At 32.0% G+C, this 15398-nt stretch overlaps 1 protein-coding gene across 1 annotated transcript in view; it reads right to left on the bottom strand.

The window, feature by feature from the left end:
- Positions 1–875: 875 nt before the first annotated feature.
- The window catches only part of LOC108904773, a 27653-nt gene continuing 13130 nt past the window's right edge, over positions 876–15398 (bottom strand). Inside the window, exons 2-4 of the mRNA XM_023457325.1 lie at positions 14263–14292; positions 11620–12096; positions 876–1384 (exon numbers count right to left, since the gene is read on the bottom strand). Coding sequence (XP_023313093.1) covers positions 942–1384; positions 11620–12096; positions 14263–14292 — 950 coding nt within the window. The 3' untranslated portion in view covers positions 876–941. The remainder of the gene's footprint in view (positions 1385–11619; positions 12097–14262; positions 14293–15398) is intronic.

Here is a 15398-nt window from a genome sequence, read left to right as displayed (position 1 = left end):
GGGGGACACTTTCAGCAGCTGCTTTAATTTATTGTTATAACAAGGAGGGGGACACTTTCCGCAGCTCCTTTAATTGTTTGTTATTGTTATCACGATTATTCTTTAAAATAAAGTTATATAGTCATTAACGTTATTGAAACTGGCAGCTGCTATACAGCTCGTTGAGAAATGAGGTTAAGTTGGTCGCTATAAGCTACTCCCTACGTCCAATGTGTCAGAGCCAACTTCTACCACGTTTTTATTTGAACGCTCGTTACATATATGCAGGGCAATGTTAAAATTCCGAGCTTCTTAAATATAGGTCTACAAGACTGATTACTTAGTACGCCAACAATACACCGTAAAATCTTTTTCTGGGCAATAAAAACACTAGAGTTTAATGTGGAATTGCCCCAGAAACAGATACCATACCTTAAACGTGAGTCAATTTGTGCAAAATATAACATTCTAATTTGTCCCCCATTTATAAATGGTCTAATATTTCGAAGTAAATATGTCAAAGAAGAAATTTTCGATATCAAAACTTCACAATGGTACTTCCAATTTAGACATTTTTCTAAGTGAATTCCAAGAAATTTAACAGTTTCGTTTTTTCGTTTAACAAAGTCGAAGGCAAAATTCTAACCAATACATAACATTTGGATTTTTTTATAATAAATCATCTATGATGTTTTTTCTGAAGATGTGGTAAACCCGAAAAGATCTTAAAATAACACATTTTGGAAGAAAATATCAAACTAAGTTATTTTACCGACCAATATCCCAGTAAATAAATTCAGCAATTTTTTTACATTTTGAAATTTCCTCCTACAAGGCAAAAAAGATAACTAAAATTTATTGAATGAAATAAATATATTTATTAATAAATGAGGTAGTGTAAATACAAAAAAAAATTTTTGAAATTAAATTAGTAAGGACAAATAAGTGTGTTATGTTTTAAGCTAGAAGCAGCCTTGCACATAATGTGAGTTGTCTCCAGTGCAGTGATTACGGTAAGCAACCCAGGCATTGAAGCCGTTGCCTGACAGTCTCTGATGTTCCTCGTAGATAGTCTTGGCACAGGCAATGTCATCACCCAAGTAGTCGTTCCTGAAGTCAGCACAGGTCTTCTTGCACGCCTTTCCTGGACCTCCGTGTGCAGTACACCAGTAAATCTCGCTTATCTGGAGGATACCATGGTCGCCGCTGGAGTGATTGATTTGGGAAGTGTCGAAATTTGACTCGTGTTGAGCGATGCAGGTCCAGGTGGGAATCTGCCACTTTGGAACGCCGTATTTCAGCAGCTGATGAGCAAATTCACATTTGCCGTACACCTTCGCTTCAGACAAGCTGAAGCCCACTGTGATAATGACAAGTAGGGTTGTGTAGCTGACCATGTTGAATGTTCAGTAAGACTGATGTAACTGACAGTTGTAAGCTCCGGGCTCTTTTTATACGGCTGCAATCTAGACTAACTCAGCTCTGGAAATTCTAACCGGCGTTGTGGGAAAAGCCCGCATTATACGTGTCTGATAATGTTCACCTGAAATGCATGAAAATAAAAGAAAATATGTCAGCCATCTACGAATAACATAATTTTTGTTCTATTTCTTGTATTATGATTGTGTTGTTATAGAAGTTGATGAATTTAGATTAATGGAAATATATTTCTACATTATTTACTCAACGATGCGGAAAATTTAATTTTCAGGATTTTCATTTGTATTATTCGATATAATTTCGAGCATAATTCACTGAAATAAGAAGATAGTAAATTTGCTACAAAAACACACGTCATTTGCACAAATATTAAATGCCTTTGGTGTTAATTTTAAGTAATAAAATGTCAGGCTGTTAAAAATTCGCTTCTCACTACAGGGATCTCGGAAACGATAAGAGGTATGAAGTAGCTTAAAAGGGGCTTAAGTTGAGTAATCAGGGGACCAACATTATACCAAAAAATCAAGACTACATAGTGATTGATGGTCAAAAATGTAATACAATTTCTAGGGTCGTATTTAAAAAAATAAAGTTGATGGTAGTCCTGGACATATGAACAGTTATACATGGTGCCGAAAATTAGTAGGTCAATCCCTTAACCATAGATAGCTGATATGAAAATAATGGGACTTTCATTATGCCACTTTTCATTTAGGAGCCCCATTTTTGAAATACAGGGTGTCAAAATGTAAATTTCAAAAACGAAATTTGTCGATAACTCCGGTGGAATTAGAGATATTTGTTTGAAATTTNTTTACTCAACGATACGGAAAATTTAATTTTCAGGATTTTCATTTGTATTATTCGATATAATTTCGAGCATAATTCACTGAAATAAGAAGATAGTAAATTTGCTACAAGAACACACGTCATTTGGACAAATATTAAATGCCTTTGGTGTTAATTTTAAGTAATAAAATGTCAGGCTGTTAAAAATTCGCTTCTCACTACAGGGATCTCGGAAACGGTAAGAGGTATGAAGTAGATTAAAAGGGGCTTAAGTTGAGTAATCAGGAGACCAACATTATACCAAAAAATCAAGACTACATAGTGATTGATGGTCAAAAATGTAATACAATTTCTAGGGTCGTATTAAAAAAAATAAAGTTGATGGTAGTCCTGGACATATGAACAGTTATACATGGTGCCGAAAATTAGTAGGTCAATCCGTTAACCATAGATAGCTGATATGAAAATAATGGGACTTTCATTATGCCACTTTTCATTTAGGAGCCCCATTTTTGAAATACAGGGTGTCAAAATGTAAATTTCAAAAACGAAATTTGTCGATAACTCCGGTAGAATTAGAGATATTTGTTTGAAATTTCGCTAATATTTTTTTCTTGTAGAGACACACTTTCAGTATACTTTTGGTAAAAAAAATCAAAGCACGAGCGGAGGTGAGGGGGTTAAAGTGCATTATGACCCCCCCAACTTTTTCATACGCACGCCTATGGTAAAAACATATATTTTCTTAGATAAAGCGGCTTTTATTCTAACTTTTCTTATTCTTGCAAGATTTTGATTTGGAGCCTGGGTTACCAGATATTGTAACTTATTTGGACGGATAGTATGGATTTGGTAACTAGTGTATCCAAAATTAATTTTAATTCGATGTTATTGGGCTATATTCCGAGAGGAAAACACATTACTTTCTTATTTTATAAAAAGTAATGATTGTTCTTGTGCTGTTACAAGAGAAATAAGACGAAAAAATCAATGTTTTGGTAACGGTATTGATAATGAGTGTGGTATAATTTCTTCTTTTTTTCTTTCTTTTGTATACATAAAAAAGTATTTTTTATATCCTATACGGTCCTGTTTTTATTTTTTTATAGTACATCAAATAAAAAAGTTAAAGGGGTGGGACATTATAAATGATCGCCTGGTACAATTCGTTTAAACAATGAAGCATGCCACAAGAAAAATATTCTTAAATATTTCCAACTAATTTTTTAAGGTAAATTTGCAATAGACTTTCAGTACTTAAAAAATGTTTTAATTGTCTAATTTTACGTTTCAAGTAATAAGTTCTATGTAGGCTTTGAAAACAAAGTCAGATAGTTAGGTACATTTGGTTGTCAAAATAATTTATAAGTTAAATAGAAAAAACGTTGTTTAGACATTTTTTAATTGAAGTGTTCAATAAGAAATGGCGAACAGAGAAGGTTTGCTATCATTTTCTGAAATGACCGATATGATTTTAATAATGGGTAAGTACTTATTAAAAGGAATAGGATTTTTTCTTAATAAGTGTTAATTGTAATCTCGAACCTAAACAATTTAATTTCTCTTGCTTTTAGGAAAATGTAACTCTAATGCTAGTTTAGCTGCTAGGCGTTATGCGGACAAATTTCCAACCAGGCACCATCCAAAAAGGAGATTTTTCTTAAGCTTAGTCAACCGTCTGAGAGAATCTGGCAACTTTAAGCATAGGAGGATGGGCCAATGTGGACGGCAACTCAAATTACGTCCAAACGAAGAGGAGCAAATCTTGCAAATTGTCGAAGAAACTCCGAGTATAAGTACGAGGATACTAGCTAATCAAATTAATAATGGTGGCAACAATAATATTAAGTCAGATGATGTGCGACGTGTCTTCAAACAGCAATTACTGTACCCATATCATGTACAAAAAGTGCAGGCACTTCTACCTTTAGATTCAGAAGCAAGAGTCACTTTCTGTAATTGGATATGCCAAGAAAATAATGATAATATTAATTTTAGTAAATTTATTTTATTTTCCGATGAGGCCACGTTTACTCGTAACGGAGTAACGAATATTCATAATACTCATACATGGGCTGCTGAAAATCCGAAATTCATTGTAGAGGCACATCATCAAGTAAGTTTTAAAGTAAACGTATGGGCAGGAATAATTGATAATTTTCTTTTGGGACCGTTTTTTTACCCCCCCGTTTGAATGCCGACGAATTTTTGCATTTTCTGCAAACCTCTTTTGCAGACTTACTTGATGATTTGCCTTTAGCGGTTCGGCAAAATATGTGGTTTCAACTAGATGGGGCTCCGCCACATTATGGCCGAATTGTTCAGAACCATTTAAACCAAATCTTTCCTAACCGCTGGATCGGCCGGGGACGTCTTGCGCCAGTCAAATGGCCACCTCGATCCCCAGACCTTAATCCCTTAGACTTCTGTTTCTGGGGGTTTATGAAAGATTTTGTTTACATGGTTCCAATTGTGGATGAACAACATTTAAGATTAAGAATTTTAGAAGGGGCCGAGCAATTTAGGGTGAAACCACATATTTTTCATAATATTCGTTTCTCCTTTATAAAGAGATGCAGGATGTGCGTCCGCGAAGGTGGTTCTCATGTTGAACATTTAATATAATTTTTCGAATTTAATTTCTGTTTGTAATATAAAATATATGCAGTTTGTTTCATGTTGTTAAATGTTAAATAAAATTTATAGTACAAAACGGATTTTAAACTTTATTAAAATAAGTTACAATATCTGGTAACCCAGGCTCCAAATCAAAATCTTGCAAGAATAAGAAAAGTTAGAATAAAAGCCGCTTTATCTAAGAAAATATAATGTTTTTACCATAGGCGTGCGTATGAAAAAGTTGGGGGGGTCATAATGCTCTTTAACCCTCTCACCTCCGCTCGTGCTTTGATTTTTTTACCAAAAGTATACTGAAAGTGTGTCTCTACAAGAAAAAAATATTAGCGAAATTTCAAACAAATACCTCTAATTCCACCGGAGTTATCGACAAATTTCGTTTTTGAAATTTACATTTTGACACCCTGTATTTCAAAAATGAGGCTCCTAAATGAAAAGTGGCATAATGAAAGTCCCATTATTTTCATATCAGCTATCTATGGTTAACGGATTGACCTACTAATATTCGGCACCCTGTATATAAAAATTGATTATGGCATTCGACAGAGAGCAAAAAGTGGATAAGAAAAAGTTTCTTTTTTTTCAATATCACCTTAAACAAGGCTGAAATGAAATAAAAACGGATTTCCAAAATTTCGTTTTTTTTTCAAATATTTCGAAAACTAATCATGTTAGCCTTGATTTTTTAGAGGCATAATGTTGGTTCCCTGATTACGCAACTTTGCCCCCATTTAAGCTACTTCGTACCTCTTACCGTTTCCGAGATCACTGTAGTAAGAAGCGAATTTGTAACAGTCTGTATGCAGAAGAGATGGGATCAAAACCACCCAAAAGTTCATTTCCAAAACAGTTTTTCACGATATCTTTGATTAAGCAGACATTGCTTTGAAACCAATTGGAGACTGTTTACTATGAAACGCTGATGTTATTTACGGCATTTCGACCCCCAGGAGTTGCATCCCTTATTTTTTATAAAGGTAAAAATATTTTTTTTTCAAAATTTTGCTCTCTAAGAAATGTAAAAATTACAGTTAGAAGTTTAGAAAATATTTATTTATATAGAAGATAGTCAAATAAAATTGACTTATTGTTTAATTATATCTTGATTTTTATGAAAGCTGCTGGGGTTTCTCGTTTCGGAATTAAAAAAAAAATTGATTCTTATTTAAAAACGACAATATTTCGATGTCAATTTATCCATCATAACCTGCTCTGGGCAAAAATTTGTCTTCTTACTTTCAGAGTCAATGTCAAGTATAAGTTTACTATTTTCTAATACAAATAAATATTTTTTGTACAAAAACAGAGATTTCTTGAAAAAACTGATGTTGGAGTTAAACTTTAGGGTTACAATAACAACTAAAAAACAGTAGATGGTGATTTTTGTATGCATGTACTTAAGTTAGGCTAGAAGAGCATATTTTTATATTAATGTATATACCACCATAATTTATATTTTATAATACTTATGGACAATATTGTGTGTTCCACATAAAAGTCAGCCTCGTATCTCGGCAACGGAAAGAGATATTTTGACTTTTTCAGAGCAAATTGGAGATGCCGTTGAAGTCGAAAGAAATTTTTCGTTTATTAAACAAATGTAATGTAATTGGACAAAGTATCGAATAAATCTTGTTACAAAGTTCCCGCCAACGAAAAATTTCTTTCGACTTCTGCGCCACTTCCAATTTGCTCTGAAAAAAAATCAAGTTGCACTCTTTGACGTAGGTAGCCATTTTTCAAAAGCAAAATATCTCTTTCCGATGCCGAGATATAAGGCTGAGGACTTTTATGTGGAACACGTAACGTAATTTTTTACAGGATATATATATGTCGTATTTAGTCGTAGATAAAAATGTTAATTTGATACTAATAATAATTCACTTAGGTACGTTTCTACACTTCTTTAATTAATTACTTTCACATCGATATGCGGTAGTTTTTGGAAGTAGTACAGTCCGTATTGTTTTATTTTGCCTTGGAAATGCCATGAATGCACAATACATATTTGTTTATTCTATTTATGTTATGCTTTTAGCACTGCAATATAATATTTTCCCAACCACAGACTATAGTAACTATAATCAAACACGGTTGTTATCTGGTAGCCTAAATAGTGCGGCGTTCCTGATTTTGCATGCCCGTCACATTAAAAGTATTTATTTTGCGAAACTTATATGTAATATTAATTAAGTGAATTCCTAAAAATGTTTATTACTATGGAATTAAAAAAAAAATTTTTCTTGAAATTATTCTTGATATTTGCATATTTAATTACAGTAATACTACTACTACTACTTGCTATGTTTACATGCTAAAGTATCATTTTTAACATGCATATAAATGTGAAATATTAAAACCGTATACAGGGTGCGTTAGAAATAAGTGGCAACAATGTAATATTTTTTATATAATAAACAAAATGCTTTTCATAAGATTCCAGCAACAATAAATTTCGAACAAATTACATTTTCGTTATAAAAAAGATGTCACCCCTGTGTTCGTGGAAATTGAAGTATTTTTGAGCATTTACTCAATCATTAAATATATTATTAATTTCTTTAATCGAATAATTAGTGTTCGTTATGTCATTTAAGTAAAAGTGTTTTCAGTTCGTTTTCTAAGTTTTACTCGAAAATCAGGATTTTTTTAAAGACAAATCCGAAAACGCCATTATTGTTGCGGTAAGCATTGGCGTACTATTTTATTTAGAAAAATATGCCACCGATACCCTGTCTCTCCGCCACTGGAGCATCTAAATTTTAGGAGAAGGCTTCAGATTTGTGTATGTGCCCTATTTCAAATTATTTCACTTACCTACTAGTTTTTATATCATTTAAAAAAATTAAGAACATTTTTTAAGTTTAACACCCTGTATCTTTTTATCAAGGCGCCCTAGATAAAAACTTTATATGAAAGACTCCCTTAAAATTCACCAAATACGGGGTTTCATTTTTGGTTTTGTGAATCACCCTATACTAAATGATAAAAAAATTAATTTTTTAACCTTGAGACATTGAAATATACATTAGTCCTTATAATTTGTTTTTGCTAAAAATTATTAAAAGTAAATTTTCTTCTTGGAGAATTGAAAGTGGCAATTTACTCGATGAAATTAGTAGATACACAATTTCTTGTCACCGGATTGCAAAATTTTTTTTATTTCTAGCTTAAATAACTGAATTTATCTATTATGTTCGTTCCAGTTTCCAAAATGTAGATATATGCCAATATGTTGTATATTTTTACCAAAATGCAAATATTCCTAGGAGGTTTATCCACCAGTCCAGTATATTGAAATACGAAATAAATAATAAGAAATGTCTTACACACCTGGCATCATAATACTCGAAAAAAAAAACAATATTGACTTTTATGCCGGTTTCCATTCCGTACAGATGTCTCTATATTACAATGTCGAGGTGCCTTCCCAGGACACGAAGTTCGGCCAGCATATTCAGTAATAAATCAATTTGCCAGGTGAGAATAAGAAGCTTGAAGTTCCCGTTAGTGTAGTGGAGTCAAATTGGGTTTAATAAAAAAAACATTAAATATCACTGAAATGTTACGAGATTGACCCATTTGATTTGTTTACAAAAAAAGGTGTTAAATACAAAGATGTATTAATACACACTGTCGTTTATTTGAAATAATGAAGCTAAGTAATGCAAAGAACAAATACAGCATCCTGTATAATCGAAAATAATCTTAAAATATAGAGAAATTTGTTTCTGACGCTTTTTGATATTTATTAAATTCCTGGGATATAGAATGCTGAATATTCTATAAATTTTATTATAAAAAAGATTTTATTCGTAAGAACTAATTACGAGTATAAAGAATATGAACTGAAGAAGACGGTGTAGTAATTTTTTCAATTAATTTTTATACAATTTATAATATATAATATTCGAATTTTTTATCAACAAAATAAAAGATATGTTAAAGCTTACATTCATTGGTTCATACAATTTATGTGATATTCCATTTAAAAATACTCAAGTAATTGAAAAATTATTTCGGTGAAGTATTTTAGCGTATGATTTAAAATTTGACGATTTCAAATAGTGACTTTTAGATGAAATCAACACACTATAAACATATCAACACATAATTTGTTAACGAAATATGTATAATATGTAGATTATTGACCTTATTCCACAATTTCAGATTCTGCTGAATATAAGTTTTTCCAAACTGGTATGTTTAGTTACGTTATAATTTTATCAGTCAGTGGTTATACCCGAAATAAGTGTTTTCCATCATGTTTTAAAACGATAAAGCGAAAGGTTTTTCCTCCGGGTTATCGTATTGGATCATTTTGACGTAACGGATGAGTATTAGGTATATTTGTGCCTAAATTCTTACTAATCAAATAATAATTATTATTTAAGGTGGCCATATCCCTAGCCGAGAAATAGTCAAATTTCTGGCTTTTTTAGGTACTGAAATCTTGAAAAGCAAAACGTGTAGAACAAAAGTAAGCACAAAAATAAAAACCTTGGTGTTCTGTTTATTCATTGTTACTATTTAAATTTACTCAAATAAAATAATAACTAAAAAAAGCGTTTGTAAAACATGCGTTTGCTGTTATCCTAACTACCACATTTTAAGAATTATTTTCACGTACTTATAAATAAAAATAAACAATTTCATATGTAGATCTAAGCAAGTACATGTTATAAGAATATTTACATGTGGAATTGTATATAAAAAAAGTTAGTATTTTCGTATATTTCAGTACCTAAAATCTTGATGGTTTGATCGTTTTTTGCACCTGTTTATTCGTTTTACTGCTGCGTCTTTGAAAACACCCAGATGGCATGACTGACATTCCTATTATTTGATAAGCTTTAGACTATTCAGTTATTAAATGTTTGAAATTATTTGTCTTTGTGGAAAACACTATTTAAAGAATATGGCGCCCTTAAAGTACAAGATTTGTCAAAATTAAAAGTAAAAAAATGGGTTATTTTATCGATAAACAAAAGAAATTTGAAATAAAACTTAAATTACAGGGACCGTTGAAGATAAAAACCGTCTTGAAAAAAAACTATACCTTTCTAAACGAGGTATGAAATTATGTTGGTGCAATTAAGTAGATATACAGGGTTAGTCAAAAGTATGGAAACCCCCAAAAATCTCAGCGGGAAAACGTTTTTGGGATAAATGGTAAGGACAAAAGTATCAGTATTCTTCTGAAGTCCAATAGTAACTTTAACTTTGAGATCAAGGTTCAAGGTCATATTAAGATCAAGTCGGTTTTTTAAATGACGACCCTCCTTTTTGACCCCGGAAATGGAAAGAGCAGAAAATTCTGCATCCGAATATGACATTGATTGTGACCTCAAGGTCAATGGCCAAGAAGGTCAAATGATCATATTTACTATAATTTTTTATTTTTAACTACGGAATCAGAGAAAGTGACTTTCTTTGTCTTTGAGTAGATACTCCTTAGTGACCTTGATTTTGCAGTCACTAAGCAATTGTGAGTCCCTTCTCGTCGAAAATAATAAATGACAGCCGGAATAATTACTTGACCTCTACCTGACTTTGACCATTGACCTTAAGGTCACGATTAAGTAGATAACATGTAGAATTCTACGCTCTCTTATTTCTAGCGTTGAAATAAGGGGTCGCTACTCCAAAAACGAATATGACCTTGACCTCTTTAGACCTTGATCTCAAGATGAAGGTCATTTTGAACATATCTCTAATTGCTTCCGTATTTATTCTACTGCTATTCAAAACAAGAAATATTTTTGAGTGAAATGTATTAAAGAATATACAGGATGTTTCCAAAGTAATCTAAAATATTTCAGGCGATGATCCTTCAAACCATTTTATGAAAGTTATATTATCATTATCATATGTCCAAAAATCAGGCGTGCGTAAAGGCAATTATTTTAGGAAATACTTTGCATGACGTTTTTGTTTAATTTGTTTGATTGCACATTATTTTATTATTTTCCAATAAAATTGTATTTTTCTTCAGAACTAACCACCAAATGACAAAAATGCTAGCAGACATGAATAACTAAAAATTTGTTTTTTTTTCTGTGTTACATTTATAAGTTATTATGAAATTTATACATACCTTAAAAATCCTCCAGTTTATAAATTTTAAAACTCTTAGCATTTACATATGTATTTAAAACTATTGTAATATTCAGCAAATAATAGGTACTTATTTGTTTTTCTATTTCATAATTAGAATAATTAGAAAAACAATTGATTGTTGTATTTCGGAGTTACAAACCAAACTTATTCATTTTTTGGCAAAAACCCTGTATATATTTTTAAATTGAATAGACCGCTTTCTTTATATTACAGAAATATAAGGTTTGATAAGTATATCTTCAATGTGAGAAATGTGAAAGAGTTCAAAAAGTTGGCATACACTATTGGCAACATCTCCATTATTATTAGAGATAGACCTATCAGATCTTATACCAGTGAAAAGTTAAGAAAGCAAACTATCCTAATATGTAAAAATATACAGAGCGTTGTATCAAAAGGTACAAAGATTATGTTAATGGCTGTGTCAAGGTAACAAAATTAACAGTAATAAAATTGTCATAATATTTAAGTGGTATATTTTAATAAATATAAAGTAAAAAAACACTATAAAACAGTCAAAGAAAAATTTGTATAAAAAAAGGCAAGTGCTTCATACTGAAAATAAATTTTTCAGAATATACTATTACTGTAAAAGTAAAAAACAAATAAATAAAAAAATTTCTTAAATAACAAACTAATACTTAATTTAAAAACAGCCTTTTACATAACGCTTGTTATCTCCAGTGCAGTGATTGCGATAGGCTACCCAGGCGTTGAAACCGTTTCCAGACAACCTTTGATGTTCCTGGTAGATAGTTTTGGCACAGGCGATGTCATCACCCAAGTAATCATTCCTGAAGTCAGCACAGGTCTTCTTGCACGCCTTTCCTGGACCTCCGCGTGCAGTGCACCAGTAAATCTCGCTTATCTGGAGGATACCATGGTCACCGGTAGAGTGATTGATTTGAGAAGTGTCGAAATCTGACTCGTGCTGGGCGATGCAGGTCCAGGTGGGAATTTGCGACTTCGGGATACCGTACTTCAGGAGCTGACGAGCGAATTCACACCTGCCGTACACCTTTGCTTCGGACAAGCGGAAGCCAACTGCGATAATGACAAGTAGAGTTGCGTAACCGACCATCTTGATTCTTCGTTTAAGTGGTTGCAACTGACAGTCGTGGAGCCTTGGCTCTTTTTATATTACTGCGTTTAAGCTGATACGGTTTTGGATATTCTTAATGGCGTTGCAGGAAAAGCCCACGTTGTACGTGGTTGATGACACTTGCTACACTAATTGGATGTACTAAAAGCTGTGTCTGTTATTGTCGCAGATTCTTAGGAACGATTTGTTATGTTCCTCTATTTTTTTTTTAAATAATTTATTAATATTTAATTAGATATAGGGACAAAAAAATAATGTAGGATTGACAATACCAAACAAATAAAAAAAATTTAATTTTATTTCTTTATTTATTTAGTATAGGTACTTTTTATTTTTCAAAATGGTCAGTGATTTATGTTTCTATACTTACCTATTATCTCTAGTATGCTCATAGTATCAGTTCAACAACTTTGATAAAAAAATCTGTGTAAGGGAATGGATGTAAAAAAATATGTTAAAGCCAATTTTTCCATTTAACAATAAGTTGTGTTATCTGGAGAGTTTAATTAAAATTCTCCAAATTGTTCGAATATTGAAGCACAGGCACAAGCACAATATCTACAGGGTGTTAATATTGTACTCCGCCGAACTTTAATGATGGATTCTATCTCATAAATCTATTAAAAAGTTATAGACGCGAGTATGGAAATGCTTCGTATTCGAGATATAGGGGGTTGAAATTTAAAAACAATGTGACGTTTATTTAAATAACTCTTAGTAAGCTTGACGTAGGCAGATGAAATTTGGGCTTAATTCAATATCGTACACACATCTGCCAAGCAGTGGCGCAGATATTGAGAAATAACTTCACTATGAACCCTAGAAAATCGACGCCACTGTATATTTTGGGAATTAGATATGTTTACTTCCAGCTGATATTTGTAAGACATTTTACTCGAAAAACTAGTCATTTTTGAGTTATTTTTTAAATGTTAGATATAGTTGAATATATCGAAAATAACTTCGTTTCACAAAAAAATAATGAGAAAGTTTTGTCAGACATACAATTTTAATTATAATAATTATTCTAAAAATATCGATGAAGGGGTTTAATATTAAAAAAATGGAAATTCCGACACCTACAGTTTTTTGACTTGTCATAAATACATTGCATTTTAAATCATATATAACACAAATATTCCTTTTTTTGTGAATAATAAGTTATTTTCGACTTATTCAACTACGTATAAGGCTTATTTTATATTCAAAACTGTAAATGACTTAGAAATGGCTCGTTTTCCGAAGTGAAAAATTTATTTTTACTTAACCACAATTAAAGACAGTTCTAGAGTTCTTAGTGACATTTTCCAGTACCTCCAACAATGAGTGACAGTGTTCCAACTTAGTAAACTTTTACCCTTAATTAAATAGGTCATAAGGTCAAGCTTCACCAACCTACTTCAAGCAAAGTAAGAGATAACTATACATGATTTTTTTTCCATTCCAACACTTTATATCACGAAAATGAAGCGTTTCCGGAAATAGGTTTATAATAATTTTGATTTATTATGTAGAATTGATCATTAAATTTCGGCGGATTATTTGAGTAACACCTTCTAGAAATTAAAAAAAAAAGTTGTCAATACCTTTATTGTCATCTATTTTTTTTTAATTATTGAAATGGATATAACTTCTTAGTTGCCAAGTAAAATATATCGCAAAAACTATGGACCCATCTACATTGCGAAGGAATGACATTTTGTATAGTTATAGAAGTCGAGAAACGACGAAGATACAGACTAAATAACCACATGTCAGGGGTAGCTTTCTTTGATGAAAATAAATAGATTTGGATCAATTCACCGAAATCAAATTTTCATTCCCAAAAAAATTAAGGCCTTCAAATTTTTCTTCTTCAATTTCTTCAAGCCTGCTGTCGCCTGGTTTGATGATACACTTAAAGACATGAGGCGGTTAATTTCCATCGTTAAAATAATATATGATGTTACAAAAAATTGTTGCTATCAATGCAACAAAAAAAAAAAGAGCTTTTGAAAATTATATAAACACATCTAGTAAAAAACTAAAAACTAGTTGGAATATCGTCAACCAAGAGCGAAATAAGGTGCAGTCAGTAAGTTTGCCAACATTATCCGCGACTGAATTTAATGAATATTTTACAAATATAGCTAATACGTTAAGAGAATCTATTCCAGCTAGCAACTTATCAATTGAGAGGTTGTTTGCTCGAGTACCTTCTCCATCTAGTTCTTTTTTTATAAAACCTGTATCGGAAGATACAGTATTACAAGCAGTTAAATCTCTGAAGGATTCCCCATGCACTGACGTTTTTGAAATTAATTCGAAAATACTTAAGGAAACTATTGAATTAATACTCCCATTTTTAACTTCACTAATAAATGTTTGCTTCAACAGGGGTATTTTTCCCCAGTGCTTTAAGCTGACTAAGATTTTACCAATGTTCAAACAAGGAGATCCAAATCTTACAAATAATTATCGCCCAATCTCAATTATACCAATTTTTGGTAAGGTGATTGAAGCCATAATGAAGGCGAGATTATATACTTTCCTTGAAAACAATTCCGTTTTATGTGCGAGTCAATTTGGTTTTAGACCGAATCGGTCTACAACCAATGCAGTGCATGGGGTTGTGAAAGACGTTATCAGAGGACTTGAAAAGGGTGAACACACGGCTATTGCTTTATGCGACCTCACAAAAGCCTTCGACTGTGTCCCCCACGAATTATTATTGGCTAAGTTGGAGCATTACGGTGTGAGGGGTTTGCCACTAGTTTTTTTTAAGTCATACTTAATGGACAGGTCTCAGTGTGTCACAATTAACAATAATGTGTCCGAATTTAAAGTGAATAACCATGGTGTACCACAGGGATCCATTTTGGGACCAATCTTATTTTTGATCTTTATAAATGACATTCATTACTCTCTTTTACCTAATAAATGTATACTGTTTGCGGACGACACTACTTTGTTGGTGTCACACAGGGACTGTTCTCAGCTGAATGTTCTAATGAACCAATTAATTGAGCGGGCGGAGCAGTGGTTTTCGTTTAACAAACTTACAGTAAATATTGAAAAAACCCAAAGGCTTACTATATCTTCAAACAGAGCAAATGTAAAGGGTGATCAAGTAAAGCTGCTCGGTGTAGTTGTAGATGATGGTTTAAATTGGGCAGGGCATGTTGGATATCTTTTGAAGGCACTCCCAAGTACTATTTTTTTACTACGCCAATTGAAATCTGTGGTTAGACTTGAGACTTTGATTTCTTCGTATTTTGCATTTTTTCATTCTCGTCTGTGCTATGCGGTGTTTTTGTGGGGTAATTCTAGCCAGTCGATTTTTTCTTTACAA

This window comes from Anoplophora glabripennis, unplaced genomic scaffold, assembly GCF_000390285.2.
Source record: "Anoplophora glabripennis isolate ALB-LARVAE unplaced genomic scaffold, Agla_2.0 scaffold124, whole genome shotgun sequence".
Taxonomy (NCBI): Eukaryota; Metazoa; Arthropoda; class Insecta; order Coleoptera; family Cerambycidae; genus Anoplophora; species Anoplophora glabripennis.
The sequence above is the reverse complement of the archived record's forward strand: the minus strand, read 5'-3'. Positions and strand labels throughout refer to the sequence as shown.